The 23,921-nt window shown below is 43.7% G+C and overlaps 1 protein-coding gene across 1 annotated transcript; it reads left to right on the top strand.

Moving 5' to 3' along the window:
• The first annotated feature begins 14,840 nt into the window (after positions 1–14,840).
• aif1l (allograft inflammatory factor 1-like) lies at positions 14,841–22,120 on the top strand. The gene is made up of 6 exons (XM_037485475.2): positions 14,841–14,986; positions 15,176–15,237; positions 16,573–16,639; positions 18,291–18,332; positions 18,728–18,893; positions 20,754–22,120. Exons 1-6 carry the CDS (start codon positions 14,968–14,970, stop codon positions 20,839–20,841), a joined length of 444 nt encoding a protein of 147 aa, XP_037341372.1. The 5' UTR covers positions 14,841–14,967; the 3' UTR covers positions 20,842–22,120.
• Positions 22,121–23,921: the final 1,801 nt, after the last annotated feature.

Here is a 23,921-nt window from a genome sequence, read left to right as displayed (position 1 = left end):
ATAAACGCTTCCTGATTCCCGATTCAATGAAAAAAGGTGGCAGATGATCGGGAAACGTTAAGATCAAGTAGATGATTCTAAAATGATGCCACGGGTATGTATATGCTCTCTTGGGGTTTTATTATTATTATTTGGACAAAGGAAATGTTTTAAATTACTTATCCAACTGTTAGTCATCAGTAATCATTTAAAAATACAGAATACAAAACACTGAAAGGCTTCAAAAACACAAAGTGGGCACAAGGAACACTGATTAAATTTAATGAATTTAATTTAAATTGAATCTCTCTCTCCCTACCTGCTGGCCTGAGCCCCTTGATGCGTGTCATGTTTGTCCCGGGAGGCTCTCAACTTGTCACATGAATTGGATGGTGACATGTTTTTTTGTGTTATTCTTGGCTTGAGCTCATTGAAAAGCTAGTGTGTTCCACCCTGTAATGCAGGCAGGTAGAGGATGAAGCAAAGTCCCATCCTTTCTGCTCCGCGTTACAGATTCCCTCGTTTACCTCTCGTTTGGCTCCAAATGGATTGTGTTGGGTTACTGAATGTAACGGATATCACGGGTTCAGCTCTCTGTGCCGTGAAGCACGTTTAAAATGTGGCCCTGAAACGGGAGCACCTGCCGGGGGGGGGAGATGAGGTTAATCACAGCATTCATCTGGTGTGTTTACGTGAGTGAGGAACACGCGTTTAACGGTGTCACCGCGCCGAGGACTGATGGTGATTGACGACGGGAAACAGGTGCGCATCTTTATCTCCTCCGCTGTTGTGTGTGGGGTGAGGCTCTGCTGCGTGTGTGTGTGTGTATTCGCCGCTAAATGCAGTTGTCGTCGAGTTGCTGCATTCGACTGTTTGAATGTTTGATTTGCATTCTGACTCAATATTGACAGGAAAAAAAGCAACAGACTTGGCGGGCGTGTAATGGGAGAAATGATGGAGGAGCATTTAGTTTTGAGTGCCTGAATATATCAAGTGTGCCGTGCAAATTGTTAATAGCAGCCGGGGCACAGATAACAAGAACAAACCTGAGGGAACGAGAGCTGAAGCCAAGTGAACGTTATCTAGTAGACTTGGATTTAGATTTATTAGACCATTGCTCTCAGGCCTCAATAGCTCCACTTCTCAAAATGAGGTAGAAACCTGAGAAAAGACAAAAGCTGATTCGTTGCGTTTTTCACTCAACTAATAGTTTTCAAAAGTTCTTCTCTATTTCATGCTTCAAAAAACTGAATTCTACCTGTCCACGGAATTTAAATCTGGTCATTAAGACAAGTGGAGAAGCCGTTTATTGTCATGTGACCATTTTACGAGGTCTGCCACGAACCTCTTGCACCAACGCGGAGACGCGTTTGTGGTTGAAAAAGAACCCGAATGAACAGCTCTGTCCTCTCTCCCTCCAGCTGCTCGGGCCCAATGAAGAAAAGAGGCACACGGGGGGTGTAAGAATTTAATCCCCACTTCAAACGCCTCGTCCCACTAATCCCTACGTGCACTCAACCTTCACGCAGTCCAAGTATACCGCCGACACTTGGATCCCTGACGTCTGCCACTCGGCTTCGCGGGAAGGTGGAGGGGGGATTATTCACCGAGGACCTGTCTGTCCTTCTCCTTATGAGAGCAGTCTTCTGTCCAATCAGGCTGTCCGATGTGAGAGGGCTCCATCCTCACGTGGGAGACGACGCGGCCTGTTACTGTCTAATAGTTGTTGAATCTAAACAGCAGTTTGCTATGCGCTTCCTCTCCTCTCTTTAATAAAGAGCACAATCCAGATGTGTAGCAGCAGAGGAAGTTGTTCCTTCTGAAGTCAAACCAGGAACATCTCGAGGTGAAGGAGCCATTCATAAAGCAATGTTACTTCACATAGCGAAACGTCAAAAAGCACCTTGGACGTGGCCTCCTCTCAGCCTGCAGCCTCTGGTCCCCAGAAAGGGGGTGGGGCCTGCAGCCTCTGGTCCCCGGAAAGGGGGCGGGGCCTGCAGCCTCTGGTCCCCGGGAGGTGGGCGGGGCCTGCACCCTCTGATCCCCAGGAGGTGGGCAGGGCCTGCAGCCTCTGGTCCCTGGGAGGTGGGCGGGGCCTGCAGCCTCTGATCCCCAAGAGGTAGGCGGGACTGCAGCCTCTGGTCATCGGGAGGTGGGCGGGGCCTGCAGCCTCTGATCCCCAAGAGGTAGGCGGGACTGCAGCCTCTGGTCATCGGGCGGTGGGCGGGGCCTGCAGCCCCTGGTCCCCGGGAGGTGGGCGGGGCCTGAGCCAGTTACCTGTCGAAGTGCTGATCCCATACAGTTTGTTTCCCCCAAGCACACCTGAAGGTGTCGTTCCCAAAGTCAGCTGCTGAGGGTCGATTGAACTGTCTTATATTCAAGATCCTCCCAGAACTTCTGCAATTTAGGGCCATCCCAGAAAATGTGAGAAAAGTCTCCTTTTGGACCCCAACCTCTACGTTAAAGAGGGAATACTTCCTGTCATACTTACAGTACTAGAGGTGTTTTAAAATATCTCATTCTTAACTTCCAGCTAAACACTCTTCAGGTTGGACTTAAAGATTTGTGCCATTCATCATCTGTAATTATGGTGTTACCTCCAATTACCTATTATATCCAATTCATCAATAGATGCTGTGATCTATTCCTGTTTAATTAGATAAAAACATGAGCAGGTCAAATACTTCACGTGAAACTTTTTATCAATGACAATGTGGGAAAATAAAAATTCAGCTGTAAGACACTCAACTGTAGTGACTATTTTAAAGAGACATTTGCATTTGTTTCTATATGAGTCTTACTAATGTGATGCAGGAGGAGCATGTGGACATATGTTCCCTCTCTTCTAATAATATTTATTAAAGAAATGACTGGTTTATTGCAAGTTTATTGATGTATAAAAATGATCAAACATTACAAAATGTATTAAACACAAACAGATGAAGATCAAATTCAAGCAGCGCCTGTTAAACCTTTTTGAAAGAGACTATAGAGCATCAATGTTGGACAAATAGAGATTAAATGTGTAACGTTTTTTTTTAGTCAAAAATAAAAGATGACTTCATATTGAATAAAATCACCAACGGACTGAAGCTCAAAGACACCAAACTGCTTTTTTCTGCTTTTTAAACCAGCCTCCATTCAAAGTTTTCTACTATAGCTTTAAAAAAGTGACTGAGGAGAAAAAACAATACGTACAGTAAACACTCTGCTCTGGTTCATCATTCGTCCCTGTTAGAAGGATCAGATGAATGCATGAAGAGACACTTTATTCTCCTCTATTAAAGCTCTGCTGGCCTACAAAAGCATCTCAACTACTGCAGGTTGATCCCTTATAGAAGTGTTCACATTAGCCATCAATGTCTTAAAGCTTAAACACAGAGTCTGTGACATCATCGATACACTTTGTCTTTAATTTAAAGGCTGGTCAACCAGTCACTTGATCATCTGATTCTAGTATTTTAACAGGATGTACTGCACCATGTTCACGTTCTTCAGAGGCTCTGAGTGTTTCATAGACACAAGAATCACCTGCAGAGCAGTGAGGATGAAGACAAGGTCATTCAATCATTTGAACCACTTTGAATGGATTATTTAATCTTCTCAAACAGATAACTAGATATGCAAATGTCATTAAAGTTAAGAACATAATATTAAATAAATCAAGATTAAAGCTGACCATGCAGAAGAGAATCGTAATGTCCGTCTTCAGTAACAACCTGGTTGACCATGTGGTCTGTAGCTGGGCTCTGATTGGTCCCCTGAGACCTTGTGGGTCCAAAACATGAGGTAAATACAGAGGATTGAATGAGGAACATGTAAAGTCCTGCTGTCATGTTCAGAGTGAGAGAAGAGAGGCTTGTACCAACCTGCTGAGGCTTGAAGCTGGAAGAAAATGGTTCATTAATTAGTGTGTGTAATAATATCTGTGACTGTCTTATTTCAGTGAAATCAGTCTAATAGAAGGAAAAGATCTCACCTTTTGACTTTCTGTAGCGACACAGAAACAGCAGGAGAAGAATCAGTAAAACTCCGGAAACCAGACCAACAACCAACAGCAGGGGAAACAGAGAGTGTGGTGCTGCTTCTTCAGGATCTACACATAAGTACACACAACCATGAAAAGATACACAAGTACTACAACACATACACTCAAATACACTTGCATGAATTCTTAATCACACAACATTCACCTTTCACTGCTGCTCATGTTACATGTTGAAAATAGTTTAGTTTAAAATAACGTCTAATGCAGTTATACCTTTTCTACATCGGACTGTAACACACATATTACAAAATAAATCAGCTTTTGGAAGGCCTCCTTCTTCAGTAGGCTGAGTCCTTCTTTACCTGAAATGGGCACTTTTTTATTTTGTACCACCCTGTTTGGCAAATGTTGTTTTTCAGTAAAATAAAACATTTGCATGAAGTCCACTCTTCCATGTTTTGATTAAAATGAAAAAAATATGGAAAAAAATCATTTAAGGGACCTTTATGTTTGCGATGAATTGGGATTAATTTTGAACGATTAAATTAATTAATTAATGTCAGTCAAATTTTCGAATTTTCAAACAGTTAGGTTACAAATATTTTAATTGTTTGACAGAGGTGATAAAAACAAGTGCTGTCAAACAATTAAAATAGCGATTAATCACATTCATGTTAGTTAAAATGTATCACAATTAATCGCAAATCACAATTTTTTTCTAAGTCTCCCTTCATTCATTTTTTTCCCATTTTTTTCATTTTAATGCTCTTATAAACATAGAAGAGTGGACTTTATGCAAATGCTTACTCAAACAGCTAGCTACTCAAACAGAAAAGCCTGTTGACATTTTTCAGCAACAGTCATCCACCACCCCCCACCCGCCCCCCCCCCCAAATAATTGTATTTTTGTTTTTAAGAAAACCTTAATCTCCCGTTAAAAAATTGCCGTTGTTAAAATGGGTTTGCGTTTAGGTCGTTAATAGCGCATTTAACCGACAGCACTAATAAAAACCTTTGAATATAAACTCACTGTGTATAGTGATGTTGGCTGCATTGCTGCACTGGGTTTCAGACTCACACCAGTACACTCCACTACTCGCTCTGATGTCGGTGTTGCATGTGGATCCAGTCATTTCTCCCCAGTAAGCACAGGATGACATGAAGCCAGATCCATCAGCCTTCACCACTCTCCACTCAGTAGAGGTTCCCTCACAGCTCAGTGACAGTGACTCTGTGCTGAAGTGCTGCAGTCTGTGAGGACTCACTGTGAGAGACGCTGCTGGATTCACACCTGAAGACACATCATTAGGAGACACACACAGGACCAACAATAGAGATTAAATCGAGCATCTTGGAAATGAACCTGGTTTTTTATTAAGTTTATAATCTTGTAAATTGGTGGTGAATACAAAGCATCAGTGAAAAATGTCTTAGCCTTACAAGATTGGATTATAAATATTTGAAGTCAAAAGTTTTAAATTATAACAAACAAATTGTGTGTGAAAATAAACAGGAGGTTCATATTCTATTCAAAATGCAGTCCAATCCAGCAGAAGAATCATCTAGCAACACTACTTTACTTTAGAAAGAAGTTTGGAAAACTCGACATTTGATGTTTGAGAGGAAAATGTCAACACAAAAAGATTTCTTCTCTTCTCTGCAAGAATATAAAAGTCTGAACAAACTCACCTCCAGACCAGACAAACATCACATCACTATACGGAGTGTGAATCATAGGATCTCCTCTTCCAGCTGTGCACGCATATCCTGCTGTGTGTGTCTGTCCATGAAGAATGTAGGAACCCTGTTCAGTCCCAGCGGTGCTACCATCTAGAAGATCAAAGGTGTAGTAGTAGAGGGACCGTTTGTGAACAGCCTTAAACCAGAAGAACCTCCATCCTGCGAACGGAGGTTCAACCCTGCAGGTCAGAGTCACTGAGTCTCCAGGACTCGTCCATGATGGAGACACTGTGAGGACAGGCTGAGGGACAGCTGTTGGAGAGAGGTTTCACAGAATAAAGACGTGTTGTGATGATGAGTCCTTGGTGGATTACTTTCACGGCTGATGTCCTCCATCCGTTTCTTCAAGCATATTGACTAATGGTGTTAATGGTACACTTTAAACTAGGGCCGGGACTCGATTAAAAATATGAATCTAATTAATTCGAGGCTTTGTAATTAATTAATCAAAATTAATCGCATTTTAATTGCATAAATATTTGACCTGAGAACAGTGAGACGTAATTTTTTTCACATTTTTATTTTTGTTCAACCAATTCCAGCAGACAAGTGTAGCAATAGCATATTTAGAAATATAGTACTTTCAGAAATTCAGGTAGCCTATAGGTAAGTAGACCTTCTGTAAACTATGTTTTTTTAAGTAGACCAATACTTTCAAGTACATTCAGAACATTTTTTCAGACGTGGACTTAGTTACCCTGGTCCTTAAACCAGTCATCTGGTCCACGCTAGCTGCTAATTGTTTTGCGTTGAGGTGATACTTGAAGCTCAATGTGAATTCCTTGTTGCATAGCTTGCACACAACCACGCTCTTATCGACGCTTCCATCCGTGTGTTTATTATAATAAGATTTCCCATTCACGGGGCCACCCGACACGGTCTCGTCAGCTTCTTCGTTCATGTTCACTGTGGTTTGTTGTTGTCTGAAGTCATGAACGCTAGTTGGTGCTCCAGTATAACCGGTCCCCCCGAAACTCATCCAGTGAGAAACGTTCCGCGGTGCAAAAAATAAGTGTAAAAATGCGTAAAAAATGTTTAATGTGTTATTTTTTGTGTAATTAATTAATCTTAATTCACATTGTAATTAATTAATCGTAATTAACACGCTAAAGTCCTGGCCCTACTTTAAACATATTAACTAATGGTGTTATTGTTATACTTTAAACATATTAACTAATCTTACAACTCAAATATTCTGTGTCCATCTCAATAAGAGTTTTGTCTTTGTAGAAGTCAGCATTCTTCTCCTTTCTCTGGTCTCCATGTCTACAGTGAAGAGTCACTGATTCTCCTTCATACAAGGACGACGCAGGAGTTAAAGGATCACGTCTTTGTCTGTGGAACACTTAGTTCTTTGCTTTAATAAATCAGTTTCATTAAATGACTCAGTGATTCAAGTTTTCAACATAATTATAACTTAACATAAAGTTGCAGACAGAAGACGTCAAAGTTTCCCTGTAATGAATAATAAAAGGTTCACTAAGTAATGAGTACATTTCACCTTTTTGTGTTACCTATATTGAATCAATAACTCATTTCTAATTTCTCAATAGGGATAAAATATTGGATGGTTTGTCTTGTGTTTTTTCAGTCCATCTTTCTTTGTTTTATTTGAAATGATCAATATTATCTCGTAATTTATCCTTTTAAACAAAGATCAGCTGACTAAACAGCAAAGAGGTCAACTTCAAGGTTTATTTTACACTAGTTAAGATTCATTAATTATCACTGTATCATATTACATTAGCACTCTATCATATGCTTTAATGAAATCGGCTGTGATGGTAAAACTTTGATCACTTACCTGATACAGTTAGAGAGACTTTATTACTTTCTCTTCTAACGTTGGGACGGAATTTGTGGACAGCAACACACTGATATTCACCACCATCTCCTGTAGTTAGATATTCTGGTGTGAATCTATTTACTGGTGCGTAGGGGTGAATCTCATAACCATTCCTGCTGATCGCATAGTTCCAGTCCGAGTCGTTTCCTTCCCTTGAGTCACATATGAAGGTAACGGTTTCTCCAGTAAATAAAGTGGACCAGTTTGGCTCAACATGCAGCAAAACATCTAGAAACAAACACAACACGCAAAGAATGAATTGTGTTTCCTTTCTTTTCTTCATTGAACTAAAGAGAACATAAATATTAAACGTAAAATAGTGAGAGAAGGTGTTGAATCATCATCTCGAATACATCAAAATGAAGAAAGTTGTATAAAAACCTTGAGCGTGTCCACAGTAGAGAAGAATATTCAGTGCTAAAATAAAGTGAGAAACATCATGGTGCATCATCAAACTGACAGAAACTATTAACTTCTGTCATTTAAAAAGTTGTGAAAAGAAAAACTATGAAAAGATAGAAAGTACTCACAGAAAAGCCCCAACACACCAAATAAAGTGTGTCCCATCCTCACGTCCACTCTGACACTCTAACGCTTCTGTGGCTTTCACACTTTGAGCAGTTTGACACGGCATTGGTCATTTCCTCCTCCTCTTCTTCATTTTAACTTCCTTCCTTTTTACATAAAGCTCAAACAAATGACCAAAATGTCAACAGCTGTTTCTGGCTCATTTTGGTTTTAGAACACAATGCTGACACTCATTCAACTAAAATGTATTGGCAACATGTCTCTCCTCAACATATTTCTCCTCAACAATATTTCACCAGTTGTTTAAGGCCGATTCCATCTGTGAGCACCAATCGGGCCTCGGATGGTTCAGTCCACCTCTGTGAAACTCATCGGCCTCCCGTAGAATAGTGGATGCCTTTTCTTCTCCTCTGCTTCCCCTGATCACTTCTACACCGCTACAACATGAAACTTTGGTCCTTCTGCTGCAGTTTAAACACGGTTTAACAAAACAAAGTATCCTAAATATCATGACATGTTTGATATATTGAAAGTTTCAATTCAAACCATTGTTTTGCACGGCTCTATGACTCAATCGGATGTGTTGAGAATTGAGGAAGCGGTTCTTTATGAACCCTTTTTTTAACGTTAGTTGTAAAAAGCTAACTACTATCTTAGTCTTTGACTTCCTTTATCAGTACAGGGGTCTCAATTCCTGCCAGCGTGCTCTAAGGTGGAGCAGTGTGATGCGCTGTGAGTCACAAGGTTGGTGGTTTGAATCCCGGCTGCCCCACGTGCCACGTTGAAGTGTCCCTGAGCAAGACACCTGACCCCTAATTGCTCCTCAGGCAAAAAGATCAATGTCTAACTGTTCTTTTTACCGTCAGCCATTGTTGTACTTTTTATGTTTTATTATAAAAATGTCGCATCAATTTCTGAATGAATTGTTTATGCAGTTTATTGAACTTAACTCCTACTTCTTACAATTAAGACTCATAAACCACAGATGACACCTCCGTAGAAGCAGATCCGCTGTGGTGTGAATGCGGACACGTGACACCACGTAACCAGCGGCAACGCATCTTTTGTGCGGATGTCACGCCCCCTGGCCCCTCAGACACCACAATGGCTGCAAGATCGGTTTCATTTTCGATCCAAACCAGGAGCAGCCCCCCCCCCCCCCCCCCCCCTCCCTCTCCTCTCAAAACCAGGTGCTCTCCGTTTGGCAATCTGCTCCGTGGAGACGAAAAAGGCAGACAGGCCGTGATCAGTGACAGGGGCCGTCGCAGCGGATTAAATGAGCCCCGAGAGCCACCCGTCAATCAGGAGTGTTGAGACGAGTGATGTCACAGGCCCCCGCGATGTGAAGATCGGACGAAAGGGCCGAAGGGGATTCCTCCGCTGGGGTGTTGGATTCCAGCAGTGAAAAAAAAAAGAAGAAAAAGCTCCGTAGCAAAGATAACTTTTGAGACGATCTTCACGAATGGCAGCACAGCGAGAATGCAAAGGCGTGCTGGTTGCTATGGTGATGTTAAATAGTCCCATTTAGCCTCACAACTGACCTTGTGGGGTAAAAATTCCTCTCTATGAAAAAAAAAAAAAAGATTGCAAGCTTACAGGAGGTGTGCAGGGTGCTGCTTTGCTTCTGATTAAAGACTCCAGCCGTTCCTTCTTAAAGGCGGTTATGAGGGACGCTGTAGACCGGTGATACTTTGAAGGGAACCTTTTCGCTGGCTGAGGTTCTGGTGGCGCCTGTTGCTTGCAGATTGTATCAGCTGGAGCTTAGCGATTCAATGGCGCTAATGCTGCCTCCATGATGCGTCTGACTGCCTTTTGCTTTTTTTTCCGTCTCTAAATTAGATTTGCAATAAAACAAATGAAACCTCCCCGTTGGGCGGGGGATGCGTGCAGAAGACCCTAAATAAAGAGTCCTAAGAATAGAGGGTTATTTCCTCGCTGCTCCTAAACTCTTTGTAGTTCGAGTTTGCGTTTTTTAAAATCGGAATAGTTTGTAACTTCGCTTTAACCCCACAAAGGGAAGTCGTGAGTTAACTATGCGCCTCGGGGGGGGGGGGGGGGGGAAGGGGGGGGGGCCCTCGGAGGAGTCACGACGGCTGGAACGCTGCTCTTTGGGAGGGGCTAATTGGTTTTGAAGGTAGTGGGTTAAGTCTACCTCGAGGACAGTGAGCAGATGTTTCGGAGGGCTTCGCTTCGGGCCCCTCAATGAATCATTTTTCTTTCCTTTGTGGGATTATAAATAGGCTCCTCAGACAGGGAAATCAACAGCTGAAGATCCCATTCTGTCTATTTATGACCGTGCACGCTGCGGCACAATAACAATCTTCAAAACAACTGCAATAGAAAAAAGCCTTTTAGCCCCCTTCGTCCCCCCCCCCCCTCCCCACCCACCCCGCCTCACTATTGACTCGTTTTATTTGAAGGCATTTGACAGACATTGTGTATCTGCTGGCTACATGCGATGAATTTGTATCGGCGTGCGAGGTCAACCGGGCTTTTTGTACTAATGGAGATGACTCCTGGGGGGCACGTTAACGAACCGACGCCGCCTGGCGAAAGTCACGTGTAGGACAGCCACTTGATTCTGAGCTGAAATGAAAGCGATGCAGAAAATGTTTGCGTTTCACGTCGCAGTTTGGGCCCTGTGTCCAGTCAAGCCGCAGGGGGGGGGGGGGGGGGGGGGGGGGGCACACAAACCGGTCCATCTGAAATGTGATGCTCGCCCCGCCAGCGTTGGGACGTGACCGTCCGACCGACGGTCCACGCCAGCAGATAAAATGAGTCCAGTCCCTCCGGGGCGGAGATGGAGACGTAATATGATGATGTCGATGTGAGCCAGAAAGTAGCTAAAACCAATATTTATTCTTTAGTATCTGACATAAAGGGGTTGTGATGGCTGCTCTGCTGTTATACATATATATTATATATATACCACTGACACCTCAATTATAATATATTATAATTGAGGTGTCAGTGACATAGTCAGGCTGTGCTAAAAAGCTAGTGTTTAGCGGGCCTAATGTTCACCTTTAGCCTCGCATGTTAGCATTGCTAACGATTAGCACAACAGGCCGCTGGGCATTGTTGGAAAAAAGAAATTGTGTCATATGTCAATGTCATTTTTTACTATGATTCAGGAGGACGTAACATTACAACTTCCAAAGTCTACCAGCTCAAGTTTTTCACTTTTCAAAAGAGGGAAAAGACGATTTAGATTATCGGAATATGCTGTAAACAGATTACATGATCCAACCAAAGATAAATGTAATGACTATCAGAAACCCTGATAATCAGTGTGAGGCAGTGCATCAGTCATTGTTTAGAAGCTAATTAATATCTGATAAAATGGCGAGGACTGTTTATCAACTTCCTACATTGTTTACTGATAGTGAACGATTTAATGAAAATGGTCAATTTAATTAACAGTTAACAATGACGCGAAAATGATATATAATCAGTTTTTCTTAAGTCAACCACTGGAGATCAATTTCACGCTTAAAACGCTTCAGCTGCTGAGTGGTGTGGGACAAACGTGCCGACCATCCCCAGGTGGGCAGTTGAGACGTGTCTCTTAAAACGGGTTTGGTCCTCTTTTCGATGGGGACACTTGTGATGTGGATTTGCGGGAGAGAAAAGGATGAGCGCGGCTGCGGTGTGGATCTCTGCTGCCCTCAGCTGGTCTGATCCTCAGGGTTCTCTGACTCTCCAATAGTTTCTACCTGTGGGTCAGAAGGCCCGGGTTCCCGGTGTCCGACCCGTCCTCTCGTCTGGTTCCCCAGCTCGTCTCTTATCTGCCCGAAAATACCCGCTGGGACATTCTGTCCTCGTTGCCTACTTCTCTCACCTCAGCGTATGAGGGGACGCATTCAACCCTCCCCCTCCCCCTCTCCCTTCCCTTCCCATCTCCCCCCGACTGGATTCCTTCCCCTCACCTTTTCCTGATGAAACTCTTTCTGATCTCAGCCCTGTTTTGGCTGTTTCACAGAGGACTGCGTCTCTCACTTTGAGAAAAAGTTAGACACCCTCCAAGGAGGCAATTACCCTCTAACCTTTGAGCTAATTCACTAACGATCTCCTTTTTCATCCTTCTGAATTGACTTTTCCCCCATTGCACCAAATTGCAGGTTGCCCCAGTTCCTTCTTTCCACATCGCCCCTCGGTCTGCGTGACATCAGTGACGTTCCACCTCCTCACACAACCCAATTATCCTATTATTGAAACAGGCGCTAGGGTCGAAGCTGCAGATGTTCTTCCGCCCCCCCCCCCAAAAAAAATGGATCACCCCTCTCTTGCACACATCCCTCATATCCTACTCTGGCTCTCACACATCCAAAGTACATTTTATTCCAGTTGAAGATGTCAAATGGGGAAAAAAAGGATTTTGTCAAGCAACTATCACAAAAACTACTAATTTGCTAATTGTAGATTGAGTGTCCAGCAGCACACTCAAACATCTGCTTTATTCAGTAAACGCATTATATTTATTCAGCCCTACACACAAAACTTGAATATATTTGTATGCAATATGAAACTGGGAGAAAACACAATAAGAATCTAATTAGACGGCTTTTCGTTCATCTCATAAAGACCTGAGGCGAGTAGACTTTAAAATATGTTTATAAGAGAAACTGCAAAAGCAATCAACCAAAGCAATCTGATAAAAGGTTCCAACATGTTTCACAAATGATTATGTGTTAATCAATAATGTTAATAGCCCATAAAACTGAAGTATTTACCAATTTCGTCATGTTTCCTAAATTTAACACCCAGCAAAAGAAATAGTGTATCAATAATGATAATCTGTGAGAGTGACCTCATCAGATCCAACATTAATTGGAGTGTTTTATAACAAATGACCACAAGGGGGTATTGCAATTGTTTAATGCATTTCATTGAAATTTTACATTCAGTCCTATAGAAAAGGCCAAAAACAGAAATGTAGATAATCATTCTACTTAATATAATACTTAATATTGTGAGTCAACTATTTAAATTGGAAAGAAACGGACTGCGCTGTGTGTGGTCTACAAATCGCAATTTAACGATGTTTATAAACTAGACGGGCTCTCAATGCTGCTCATAATCTCACAAAACATTGTGTGGAGAAAACATAGTGACCACTTTCAAAGTCAGACATTCTGCATACATTAAAGGCCTAATGATTAACGATAGAGGTTAAGTCTGTCTACATCACAGGCTTGTATACGCTTTGAAATGACTTGTTAAATATCATTTGGTGGTGAGGCCGGTGGATTTGAAGGGCGCTGTAAATCCTGGCAAAATGCTCCGGAAAATTTCCTCCATGAAGTAAACAATATGAGTCCCCAAACTGCTTTGCTGTAGAGCCAAGGGTGTCTTTATGAGGCTAAAATGACATCACATTAAGAGGCATAAAGCCTCATCTGTCCCAACGTGTTTCCATAACCCAATTATAAGAAGACAGAGAAACGCTTTGGACCAAGAGAATGTGAATTATCTGCATGCAGTCAGCGGATGAATGTCATTGTTGTTGCCTCATAGGGCTTCAAATCACAGTGTTTACAGGACATTTACGGCGTGGAAAAACAATATTTTAAGTGGGGGGAGTGAAACGCTTTGGCTTGGATGTGAGGCTGCAGGGCCGTCGTACTTTTATTGCTTTGAAAACAATTTCATACATTTAAACGTATGCTCCTGTTAAATCTGTTTACTTTATCTGGCCCGACGAGATTTGTGGATGCCTTATTCTGCAGATTTTATTAGCTTTCCACAACGTGCATTCAAAACAGCCCATAATATAGCAGCTGAAAACGGGGGTTATTTATCGGTTTATTTGATAAGGGGCAGTGCACATTAAAAAATGGCAGATGTTACAGGTTTCACAGTCAGAAAGGAATAACCAGTATTGGCCTGATGCCAAAGCCCCCCCCCCTCGTCACCATGACAACGTAAAACTATTATTATTGTAGTATTACTATTAAAGATGTGAGATATTTCGAATGAACTATTTGACTCTGTTATAATCTCTGCTTCCAATACGTCTGATCCTGTGTTTTATGTTCCGTCTTTAATCGTTTCTGAGTAAATGTCCTTTTGGTTTGACCGAACACGTGGGCCGTCCTCTTTGTTTACCTTTTCACGTCTCCACGCTTCCACAACCAGCAATCCCGTGTTTAGCGTCACGCTGACTGCAAGGGGTTCTGGGTAATTCCCTCGTGCAAAGCCTGCAGCAAAATGCGGATTTACGGCAAAGCGTTCATAAAAGGGTTTAAATTGTCTCGAGGGTTATGATTGGGCCACTGTCAGAATGACGCCACCAACGCGTACAGTTCTCTCCTCCTCCACGTGGTGGTGGACGCGAGTTAGAGGCGACTCCACAAGGATCATCCACAATCACCCAATAGCGATCCATACTCACACCGGAATCTTGACACTTTGTCTTCCAAAATAAGAGCTCGTAAACACCTAATCTTAAAAAAAAACCCATTTAGTTTAATTAAAAGTGGTATCTCACCCAAATTGAGTGTGATTGAAAGGTTCATTTTACATATTTGTTGTCTGTATATATAGTAAAACATAATATATGTATGTGAGTGATTGAAGTGTAATATTGCAATATTTAATATTAATATTCTTCTCTATACTAGTTGACAATTTTCTTACACAGTTCCCTCATACTTATTGTTTAAACTATATTCCTCTTAACGGGGGGGGGGGGTCAAAAGTTTATTTTGAAAAGGTGAACAGGATGCTCCCCCCTGTGGTTACGTCCGGCTTGACGCCGGTACTTATTGACCCGCTGAGCCTCGTCCCTCTCGGACTAGTATCGCCCCGGCGGACAGTTGCGGTAGTCTTCTGCCTCGGACGTAAATTCATTCCTCGGACCCGTAACCTGAACATAAACTCCGGGATGCCTTCGAACGTACAGGGTAAGAAACAAGCGCTTTGTCTCTTTGTTTATCTCTCTCATGTGCAGCGAGCTAGAGGCGCTTTGAGTCTTCACGGTAGAGCATCAGCAGGCCGACCCCCCCCCCCCCCCCCCCCACTCCTCTCCTCCCCCCTCCAGGCTAAACCCACATCGCTGCTGTAAAAACGTGATGTTCTGCTCTGTTCTGCAGGAGGGAAAGCCTTCGGTCTGCTGAAGGAGCAGCAAAGGTCCAAATTGGAAGAAATAAACAAGGTACGCGTGTTCTCCTCATCGGCGTGTCTCGCGGCACCTCAGGGGAATTCGAATTGAACGAGCGCACGCACGCGTACACACACACACACACATACACACACACACACACACTTGACTTGGCATTGGCCTTGTTTTTTGAATCGTGCGGGAACGCTGCAGCTTCGAGGCGGTGAGGTGTGTGTGTGTGTGTGTGCGCGTGTATCCCTCCATAATAATGCAGCCCCTGAACGCATCACGCGTGTAACAGAATTGATGCATTTTATTGATTTTTCTTCTTTTTTTTACGCCCCCTGCGTTGGTGTGGCACTTATTGGACGGCCGCATGCCGTCACACGAGGATCCCCCCCCCCACCGACCCGGTCGTATTAAACACACCGGTGAAGAACACACGCATTGTTGCGTTGAGGGCCCGTGTGTTTGGATGAGCTCTTTGTCTGCTCTGAAGTAACGTTCGTTCCTCAGATTAACCGCACGTATAATCTCTGTTTCCCTCCTTTTACTCGTCGGCTCTCCACGCCCATCACGTCATGTCCTGTAAAATCCTACATTTGCTCCATAAATCCTTAATTCCTGAACGGCTATATCTAAAAATACCAGTTGTACTGCAATGCAATTGTGTTAATCTCATCAGAACCTCATTTACCTTGCAAACGAAATTCACTCCAGTTTCTCCACCATTGGGTGTTTTTATATTGTTTTACACCTAATAATACTAAGAAGATCCTCTAACTAAACCGGCCGTTAAAAGACACGTTGCTTGACCTAGAATAAAACCCTTAATAATCGCATCGTATGGAGGAGACATTCTGTGTTTGACCCCCGCGTTGTGATGCATCCTTAGTGATAACAGGCTCAGGATACACTGTGAGGGGACATTCCTGTGTGTGTGTGGGAGGAGGGGGGGGGGCCAGCGGTGAATCAGCACAGCTGAGTCAGGCTTCGCTGATATACAGCCACATGTGTCGTTCATCCTCCTCGACCTTTCGTTTCCAGCTCCGCAGAGGTCAACTCAGAGGACAACCTGTCTCTTTGTGTGTGTGTGTGTGTGTGTGTGTGTGTGTGTGTGTGTGTGTGTGTGTGTGTGTGTGTGTGTGTGTGTGCCCCCCCCCGACCCCTAAGAGCTGACTCCCACACGGCAGATTGTGTCATCATCATTTCATTAGAAAGGCTCCCTTCAGGCTCTCATTTTGCACCCTTGTGGGGTGTTCTACTTAATGAATACAGCGATAAGTGATGTCTCTGTAGATACTTTTTTCAATCCAATTGCTCCAATTTGCCTCTAATTCTGCACCCCCCCCCCCCTTCACTCCCTCCCTCCTCTTTCTCCTTTCTCAGGAATACCTGGAAGACCAGAAATACAGGGATGAAGAAGACCTGGCCCAAAAACTGGAGGGGCTCAAAAGTAAGCGGCTTCAGCCCTCCCCTCCGTAGTTTCAGTGTGCCGTCGTCCCTGCCAGGGTGTGTTCCTCTTATCTGGCTTCTGTCTTTGATTGCAGTCTGCGCGCACACACACACACGTACAGTATTTTCTGTCTCCCAATGTGGGAAAGCGCTGCCGAGATATTCTAAGGAGACAGCGAGGCCGAGTCCTCAGAGGGCTCTGCAGGAATGCAGGGGGGGGGGGGGGCGTTCCTCCGCCTGTTGTTGTTTCAATATTCAGAGCTACGCTGGGTAACACGAAATGACCTGGAGCCGACTAGGGGAGCACGCTCTGCTTGCATGTAGAGCATTCTGTTTTTTTTTCCCTGGATGAGCTTCCAGGCGGGGACAGCGTAAGGCTGTTCCTTGGAATGGAGGGCATGAGAAACCTGCTGCTGCGGTGTCCTACTTTCCCTCCCTGGTTGCCGCAGGAAGTGGAGCATTAATACACAAACAGAAAAGGGGACCCGACACCCGGGGGGGGCCTGAGAGCGTTGCTGCTTTTTCTTCTTTTCCATCTTTACCCCCTTCTGTTTCCATGGTGACCCAGAGGTCAGCGTCTGAACTGGGTGCCTCTAAATCACGCCAATGCCCCAAATAAATATACGTATCGAACACTTCGCTCATTTGAAATGATCCAAGTCTTATCTTTGTTTTAATGGTTATCATACGGCCGATGCTTGTCACCACTTCTGTAAAAAAAAAACGTATATATATTTCACAATTTGTATTTGTTGACTTTTTTTAAGTTGGTGTCAAGATGGAGTTTGTATTAGACAGGAACATTTTAAAAAGTAGGAACGATCTTCTGAACGTGCTTCTGTTCGCAGAGACATTTTCTGCGGCTGCAGATGATCAACAGGCGGCAAGTTGCCGCCTCGAACTGCGGGGGGGGGGGGGGTTGGAATGTGTGTGTGTGTGGTTGTGCGCGCATGATGTGCGGAGGCCCCTCTCAGAGTTTACTAACAGGGTTAGCATTGTCCTGTTCCCCTTGGGTTCACACAGTTAACACAGTGCCCACTCTCGCCCCCCCCCCCCCCTCCACACACACACACACACAGCTTCCAGTGTGGGACAGAAGTAGGTAGTGCGATAGTTAAACTTGGGGAGAAGTGGTAAAATGTCAGCTGTTGTTGTTGTTGTTTTTTTACGGAGAGTGCCTTTTTAACAATGAGCTTTTACACATGAGGGCTCCTTTTATTAATCCTTGCCCCCCCCCCCCCAGCGAGTTCAGTCAGAAATCCCTCCACTTCTTCGTCATAGTACACAGCCGCAGAAAAAAAAGACTCTTTTGATAATGAAACGACTTATTTTGGGACATTCAGCACAACTGCAGCTTTTTGTTCAGCTGGAACCAGAACAAGTTGAAGTTATTTTGCAGTCGTGTGAAAAGCGTCATGGATCCACCTCCCCCCCCCCCCCCCCCCCCCCACCCCCCAGACGCTCAAAACAAACGGGACGCGCCTGTCTTGGTCAGCTGTTTTTGTCCTTTATTCCGCCAGCTCAGCTGTCTCACTGGACAGCGGTTTGTTATCTTCAGTCTCACCGCACTGCTGTGTGTGTGTGTGTGTGTGTGTGTGTGTGTGTGTGTGTGTGTCGTTAACAACCCCTTTGTGTGTGTTTTTGTCCGGCAGATAAATATTCAGAGTTTGACCTGAATGACCAAGGAGAGATCGGTGAGTAACAGACGCACCAAAACACCGCCCGCTCTCAGCAGTAATCAATACTTCTGTCCAATTGTCCTTCATGTCAATGTTTGTGTTGTTTTGGCGTCTTAAAAAGTTGTTTGGTCCACCTACGATAGATGGGCTGATATTTGGTCCTTCTGGAAAAAAATATTTCTTGCAAAGTTTTTATGAAGTCAATAAAAACAGGATCCAGGAGAGCTTTATTGAAGCCGATCCTGGACGTTTACTCCAGCATTTCAGTTTCTGACTTTTTTTCTCAGTGAAGCTCCAAACACACCAGCTCCCACATTTCCCATGATGATGATCAGGCTCGTTCCAGAGGCCCGTTTAGTAAAACCAAAAGGAGGCTTCTAACACCGTTTGTCCACCGTACCTTCTCTCAGACATGATGGGTCTGAAGCGCATGATGGAGAAGCTCGGGGTGCCCAAGACCCACTTGGAGTTGAAAAAGATGATCGTGGAGGTGACTGGAGGCAGCAGCAGCAACACCATCGACTACAGGGACTTTGTGAAGATGATGCTGGGCAAGCGCTCTGCCGTGCTCAAGCTGTAAGTGTGTGTGTGCGTGTGTGTCTCATTTTGTGCGTTCACGTGCCTGCGAGGGAGAATATGAGTGACTTGCTGCGTCGGCCTTCTGCCCCCCATCCTTCAGAAAGGGAGGATCCGCCTCGACTAACGCCCACATGCTGCATTAGTCGTTATCTCCATGGCGACAAAAGCCCATTTACGTAAGCCTATCCATGGTCAGCCCGTCCTTATCCTGAGCTGGGCTCATGTGCTTAGGTAACTGATTATAGGCTGATTAACCGCGGACGAGTCACGCGGGACCGGCAGAAAAACACCAACCAATGAAATGCTTTTTACAATAGATACTCTTTTTTAATCAAATAATATGTTTTGGGGTTTTTTTTTTGAGGACGAGTTGAGTAGTGTGCTGCTCTCCTGGAGCCTGTCGGTGAAGCCCGTGTGAGCCTGCGGGTCAGCTCTGCACGACTCGACTGGCCGGAGTCTTTTCAGTAGACAAATCCCTCATAATCCCCAAAACGCAGAGCAGAGGAAATGCAGAACTTTTCCTCCTTTTGCCCCCCCCCCCTTTTTTTCCCAAAAGTGTATCCTGTAATCGGCTATTTTTTTATAAATGCCTCCGCTTCAATTGGCTGCAAACGTGTGTGTGTGTGTGTGTGTGTGCGTGTGCACGTTTTCACTGACCTGCAGGCGGGAGACCGTGGTCACAGGGTGTGGGTTACCTCCACACAGCACCTTGCTGTTTCTGCTCCCCACTCTGTGATGACTGCAAAGGTCCACAACGCCTCCCTTGTGCTCTGCTGTTTTTGTCCCCGAGGGGAGGGGGGGTGGGGTGCTGCTTGAGGGTACAATGAGCTCTAGAACCGTGTTATTCAACGCCTTTTGGCACCACAACAATTGATTTTGTAACGGAGGAAAATGACTAAAGGTCACACGCTACACGTCGAGCCCATTTTGGGACCTTTCTTTTGGGTGAAGTCACACAAGGACACACTGGCACTCCGAGAGGTTTTTGAACTCCAGACGAGCCTTACGTTTAATATTTCGTACTAGCGATTGTTAATTTATTCTATTTTATATGTATGTACGCGGAAAACGTCATTCGGGCACCATGTAGCTTATCTATTAACAGTCCTGATAAGAGGCGACACAAACCCGCCGTGAAGAATCTATTTACAGAAACGGGACCTTTGACCCCTCAGTAGGTGACTGATGAGGTGTGATCCCCAGCCGCCGAGTGGCGTTTTCTCGTCCTCGGGGATCATTGAGCTTAGTGGAGCTTTGCCGAGTTATCCCAAAAAGGAAGTTAAAGGCGGGCATTCCGTGAATAGCTCACTCTGCGGTGTCCAGTCCAAACCACTATTCCCCTCACTTCCCCCTTAGTGGTTTCCTTTCACTTCCCACTCAGCGGCTGCTTCTGCGGCGCTTTCTATCAAACTTTTCAAGCAGAAGTTCCCATTTTAAATTGATAATGAATTAATGAAGTGCCACCAAATAAAAAGCTTAATTAAGGACCAAAAGACAAGTAATAATGATCTAACAAAGCTGTTTCAGTAATAATGCAAATGCACAATACCGACTGCATTGTTACACTCTTACAGATGTTTTCATGATGTTAATCAGACTTCTGCATTATCGTTTTGTATCAGTTGTACTTTTCGAGTCTGCTCATGCAAATTCATCCCAATCAATGTGTACTGACGCTCGCCTGATTTTGATATTGTCGATTTTATCACTAACAGTCGAGAGGTGAAGCCGTAAAGGGAACCCACGTGTTTCATTTTAAAAGTGTCAAATGTTTCATTCGTCTTTGTTTTTGTTTTTTTTCATCCAGCGGGTTGCTTACATATTAAATCATTTCTCTCTCTCTCTCTCCACACACAGCATTTTGGTCTTTGAGGACAAAGCCAACGGCGCCACCTGCAAACCGGACGGCCCCCCCCCAAAGCGGGACATCTCCAGCCTGCCTTAACCGCGGGGGCTCAGCCCTCCGGACGGACACTTGAAGCGGGGGGGGGGAGTGTTGTGTTCGTGTGGGACCTGGTGGTTCGGGGGTGTTGCGTCGTTGCGTGCGTGTGTGTGCGTGTGTGTGCGTGTGTGTGCGTGTGTGTGCGTGTGTGTGTGTGCGTAAGCAAGCTGTTTTGTCATTTCGGAGGTCCCACAAGCCACTAAACGATGTTTGACTGGGAATATTATCATTCATCCTTTATTTTTTTGTATGTAGATGTAGCATTAGTAGTCGTACTTGTAATCGTTATGTCATGGATACATTTTAAGGGAAGACTTCCAGGCTTCAGACGTGTGCTTTTACCGTTTTACAGAGAGTGGGATGCTTCCAGGGAAGCACAAGAACAAGAAGCACCACATATTTTGCACTGTTCCCCCCCCCCCCCCCGTGTCGTCTAGTTATCGAAAACCGCGAGGCTGAACCGCTGATCTGGAATCAGTACCCGGCTAACTATGGTCACCTGGTGATCTCGTAATATTTTTGTAGACTACTGTAGCGCGAAGCGTTGTCAATATTCCTCTGTCAAGCCAAGTGTGAGTGAATAAGATCATGTTGACTGTTTTTTTTTTTTTTTTTTTTTTTTTTTTTGGAATCTGTAAGGTTCAGCACATGTGCATTCTGGAGGGAGTGTGATTTACAGGCGCACACACACACACACACACACACACACACACGTGTGTAACAAATGTACATAATATACTCCACACAGTACAATCATATTCTTTCCAAGTGCCTCGACATGCAGATGCTGTGGAGCTCAAACACACCGCTTGAACGAGGAGGCCGTGCCGCAGCAGTCCTCTTGGTTCACCAGTTACAGGAAGAAATGTTCTTTGTTATTTGGTGGCATAGTTTTGGTTACGTTTGAAGTCTATTAGTATTGTATTTCCACTACATTTTGAGTGAGGTGGTCTTTTCCTTTTTTTTTTTTTTTTTGTTAACATTATTTAAAGCATTATTTTTGTTAGGTTACCTTATATTTCATACATGTGTTCATCATTTTTTTCCGGCCCCCTCCCTCCCTCCCTTTTGTTGAACTGCGTTCATTGTCCTGTGAATTCTGTTATTTGTGCCTCAGTGTTGCTGTAACTCACGCTACTTACTGTGAATTTGCTACTTGTAGTGTTTTTAATCCACATAACGTGTTTTTAAACTATTACTTGTCTGACGGGTGTATTTTTAATGTTGTTGAGATGCACATTGTTTGCAGACACCAAAGGAATTAAAATTATTCTTACACTGGCCTGTTACGTTTTGAATTATTCATTGCTCTCTTTCAAACTCATTTTTTGGAAGCAGGTAGAATATTCTTAGTGGGTTTTTTTGTTCAATAGTTAACACTAGAATTTGTTCCTCCACTGATGGCCGTAACGACAGTCAAACACTGTCAATAAAGTCCTGGGAAGTATCTTTTTTTTTTTTTTTTTAAGGAATCAATTTATTATAGATGACCACAACACGTGTTTGTCTGTCGGTGCTGATAAATGTGATAAAAGACCTGTGCTGCATCACTGAATCCATCCTAATTGAGTATATCTCAGTTTTCCCAATTCATCCCCAAAGACGGACACATCTTGTGTGAATCTTTGGCTCCTTCCATTTTTTTTTTCTTCTCATTTGACGCTCAGATTTCTCCATGTACGTTTTTCAATAAAAAGTCAAATAGCTGCTGCTCCTCCTTGATTGTGTTGGATTTTTCTCTAATGAAACGCCATCTATCGGTGCTTTGGGTGTGAAATGGCACACGCCTACTTCAATAAGCCTTTTAACAGGCTGGTTTTGTGGAAGTATTTTAAGCACATCTGATTAAAGTCATTATTAACTATTGCTGCCATGTAACATAACACATCTTATGCAGCCTTAGTGGAATAAATGAAGGTTTGACAGATGTTGTATTTTTACTTTCAGTAGAAGCAGCTGGTGATGATGACACTGGGCCCCAGTTTCGTTGATTTGTCACCTTTCAGATGCGTTTCTTTTGCATTGTAAGTTGTTTCAGGGGCCCAAACGGGTTTCTTTATGAGCTGGATCCTCACCACTTCACTCTCCTCCCTCTCAGTCTGAATGGTTTCATGTACCTCAGTCGGTCTGCTTCAGGACACACAAAACTCATTCCTGTCACCGTTACTCGGTTGTTTAAATTGACCTTGATCCGTGGTCGCCGAGTCGAGTGTTCGAGAGGCGGATCGTTCTGTATCGACGGTGATTGATGGCGTTGAGCTGACGTTGACTTGATTGCATCACCGCAGTGATTTAAGGACAGGTCCGCTCTTTAAAGGTTTACTGCCACCTGTTGGTCAATCCGTGGGAAGACACGAGTGAGACGTTTGCTTGGTGACGGATGATGAATTAAAGCCTGCTCCATTACGATCGTGGTCAATATTCAACCTAAAAGCACACGCATATGGTATTTATATGCATCTAAGGCAATTGTTAAGTATTAAGATATTGCTCTGCATTACAGGTGATACTACGACGCACTGATTCCCACACAGAGGTTTGGGTTTATACTTTTAAAAATGAAATCATTTTTGCAAATTAGAATCACTGAAAACAACACGTCTGCCAGGCTGCCACACATTTATATCGTCTCAAATGTAGTATATATAAAAATATATATTGTTGATTTAGCTTCTCTCATTATTTACATTTTTGTCATGAAGTATTAATAAAGCGGTTGTGTCTTTTTCTTCTGTACAATTTGCCTCAGTGTCTTAAAATTATCCACACGCACACCTTTGGACAATTTCAACTCAAATTTGGACAACGTTGCTATCTGTTTGCCTGTGGACTTCACATCACATTAAACTCGGACCTCCTTCTTTAACCTAGTACCAAAAAAAAGATATGTTACAAATAAATAAACATTGGGTTCACTAAAAGAAGAGCTGACCTGGACCTAAGGAGGCAAATTGCGGCTGTGAGAGTGACAAACTACCACAAGGTGGCGCCCCTGAGCTCAGGTTGGGGGATTGTGTCTCTCGGTCTCTGATTAGTGCTCTGAAACACACTTATGGACAGAGATTTGGTGGCCTTCACTTCTC

This window comes from Pungitius pungitius, chromosome 18 (genome assembly GCF_949316345.1).
Source record: "Pungitius pungitius chromosome 18, fPunPun2.1, whole genome shotgun sequence".
NCBI classification, from domain to species: domain Eukaryota; kingdom Metazoa; phylum Chordata; class Actinopteri; order Perciformes; family Gasterosteidae; genus Pungitius; species Pungitius pungitius.
The sequence above is the reverse complement of the archived record's forward strand: the minus strand, read 5'-3'. Positions and strand labels throughout refer to the sequence as shown.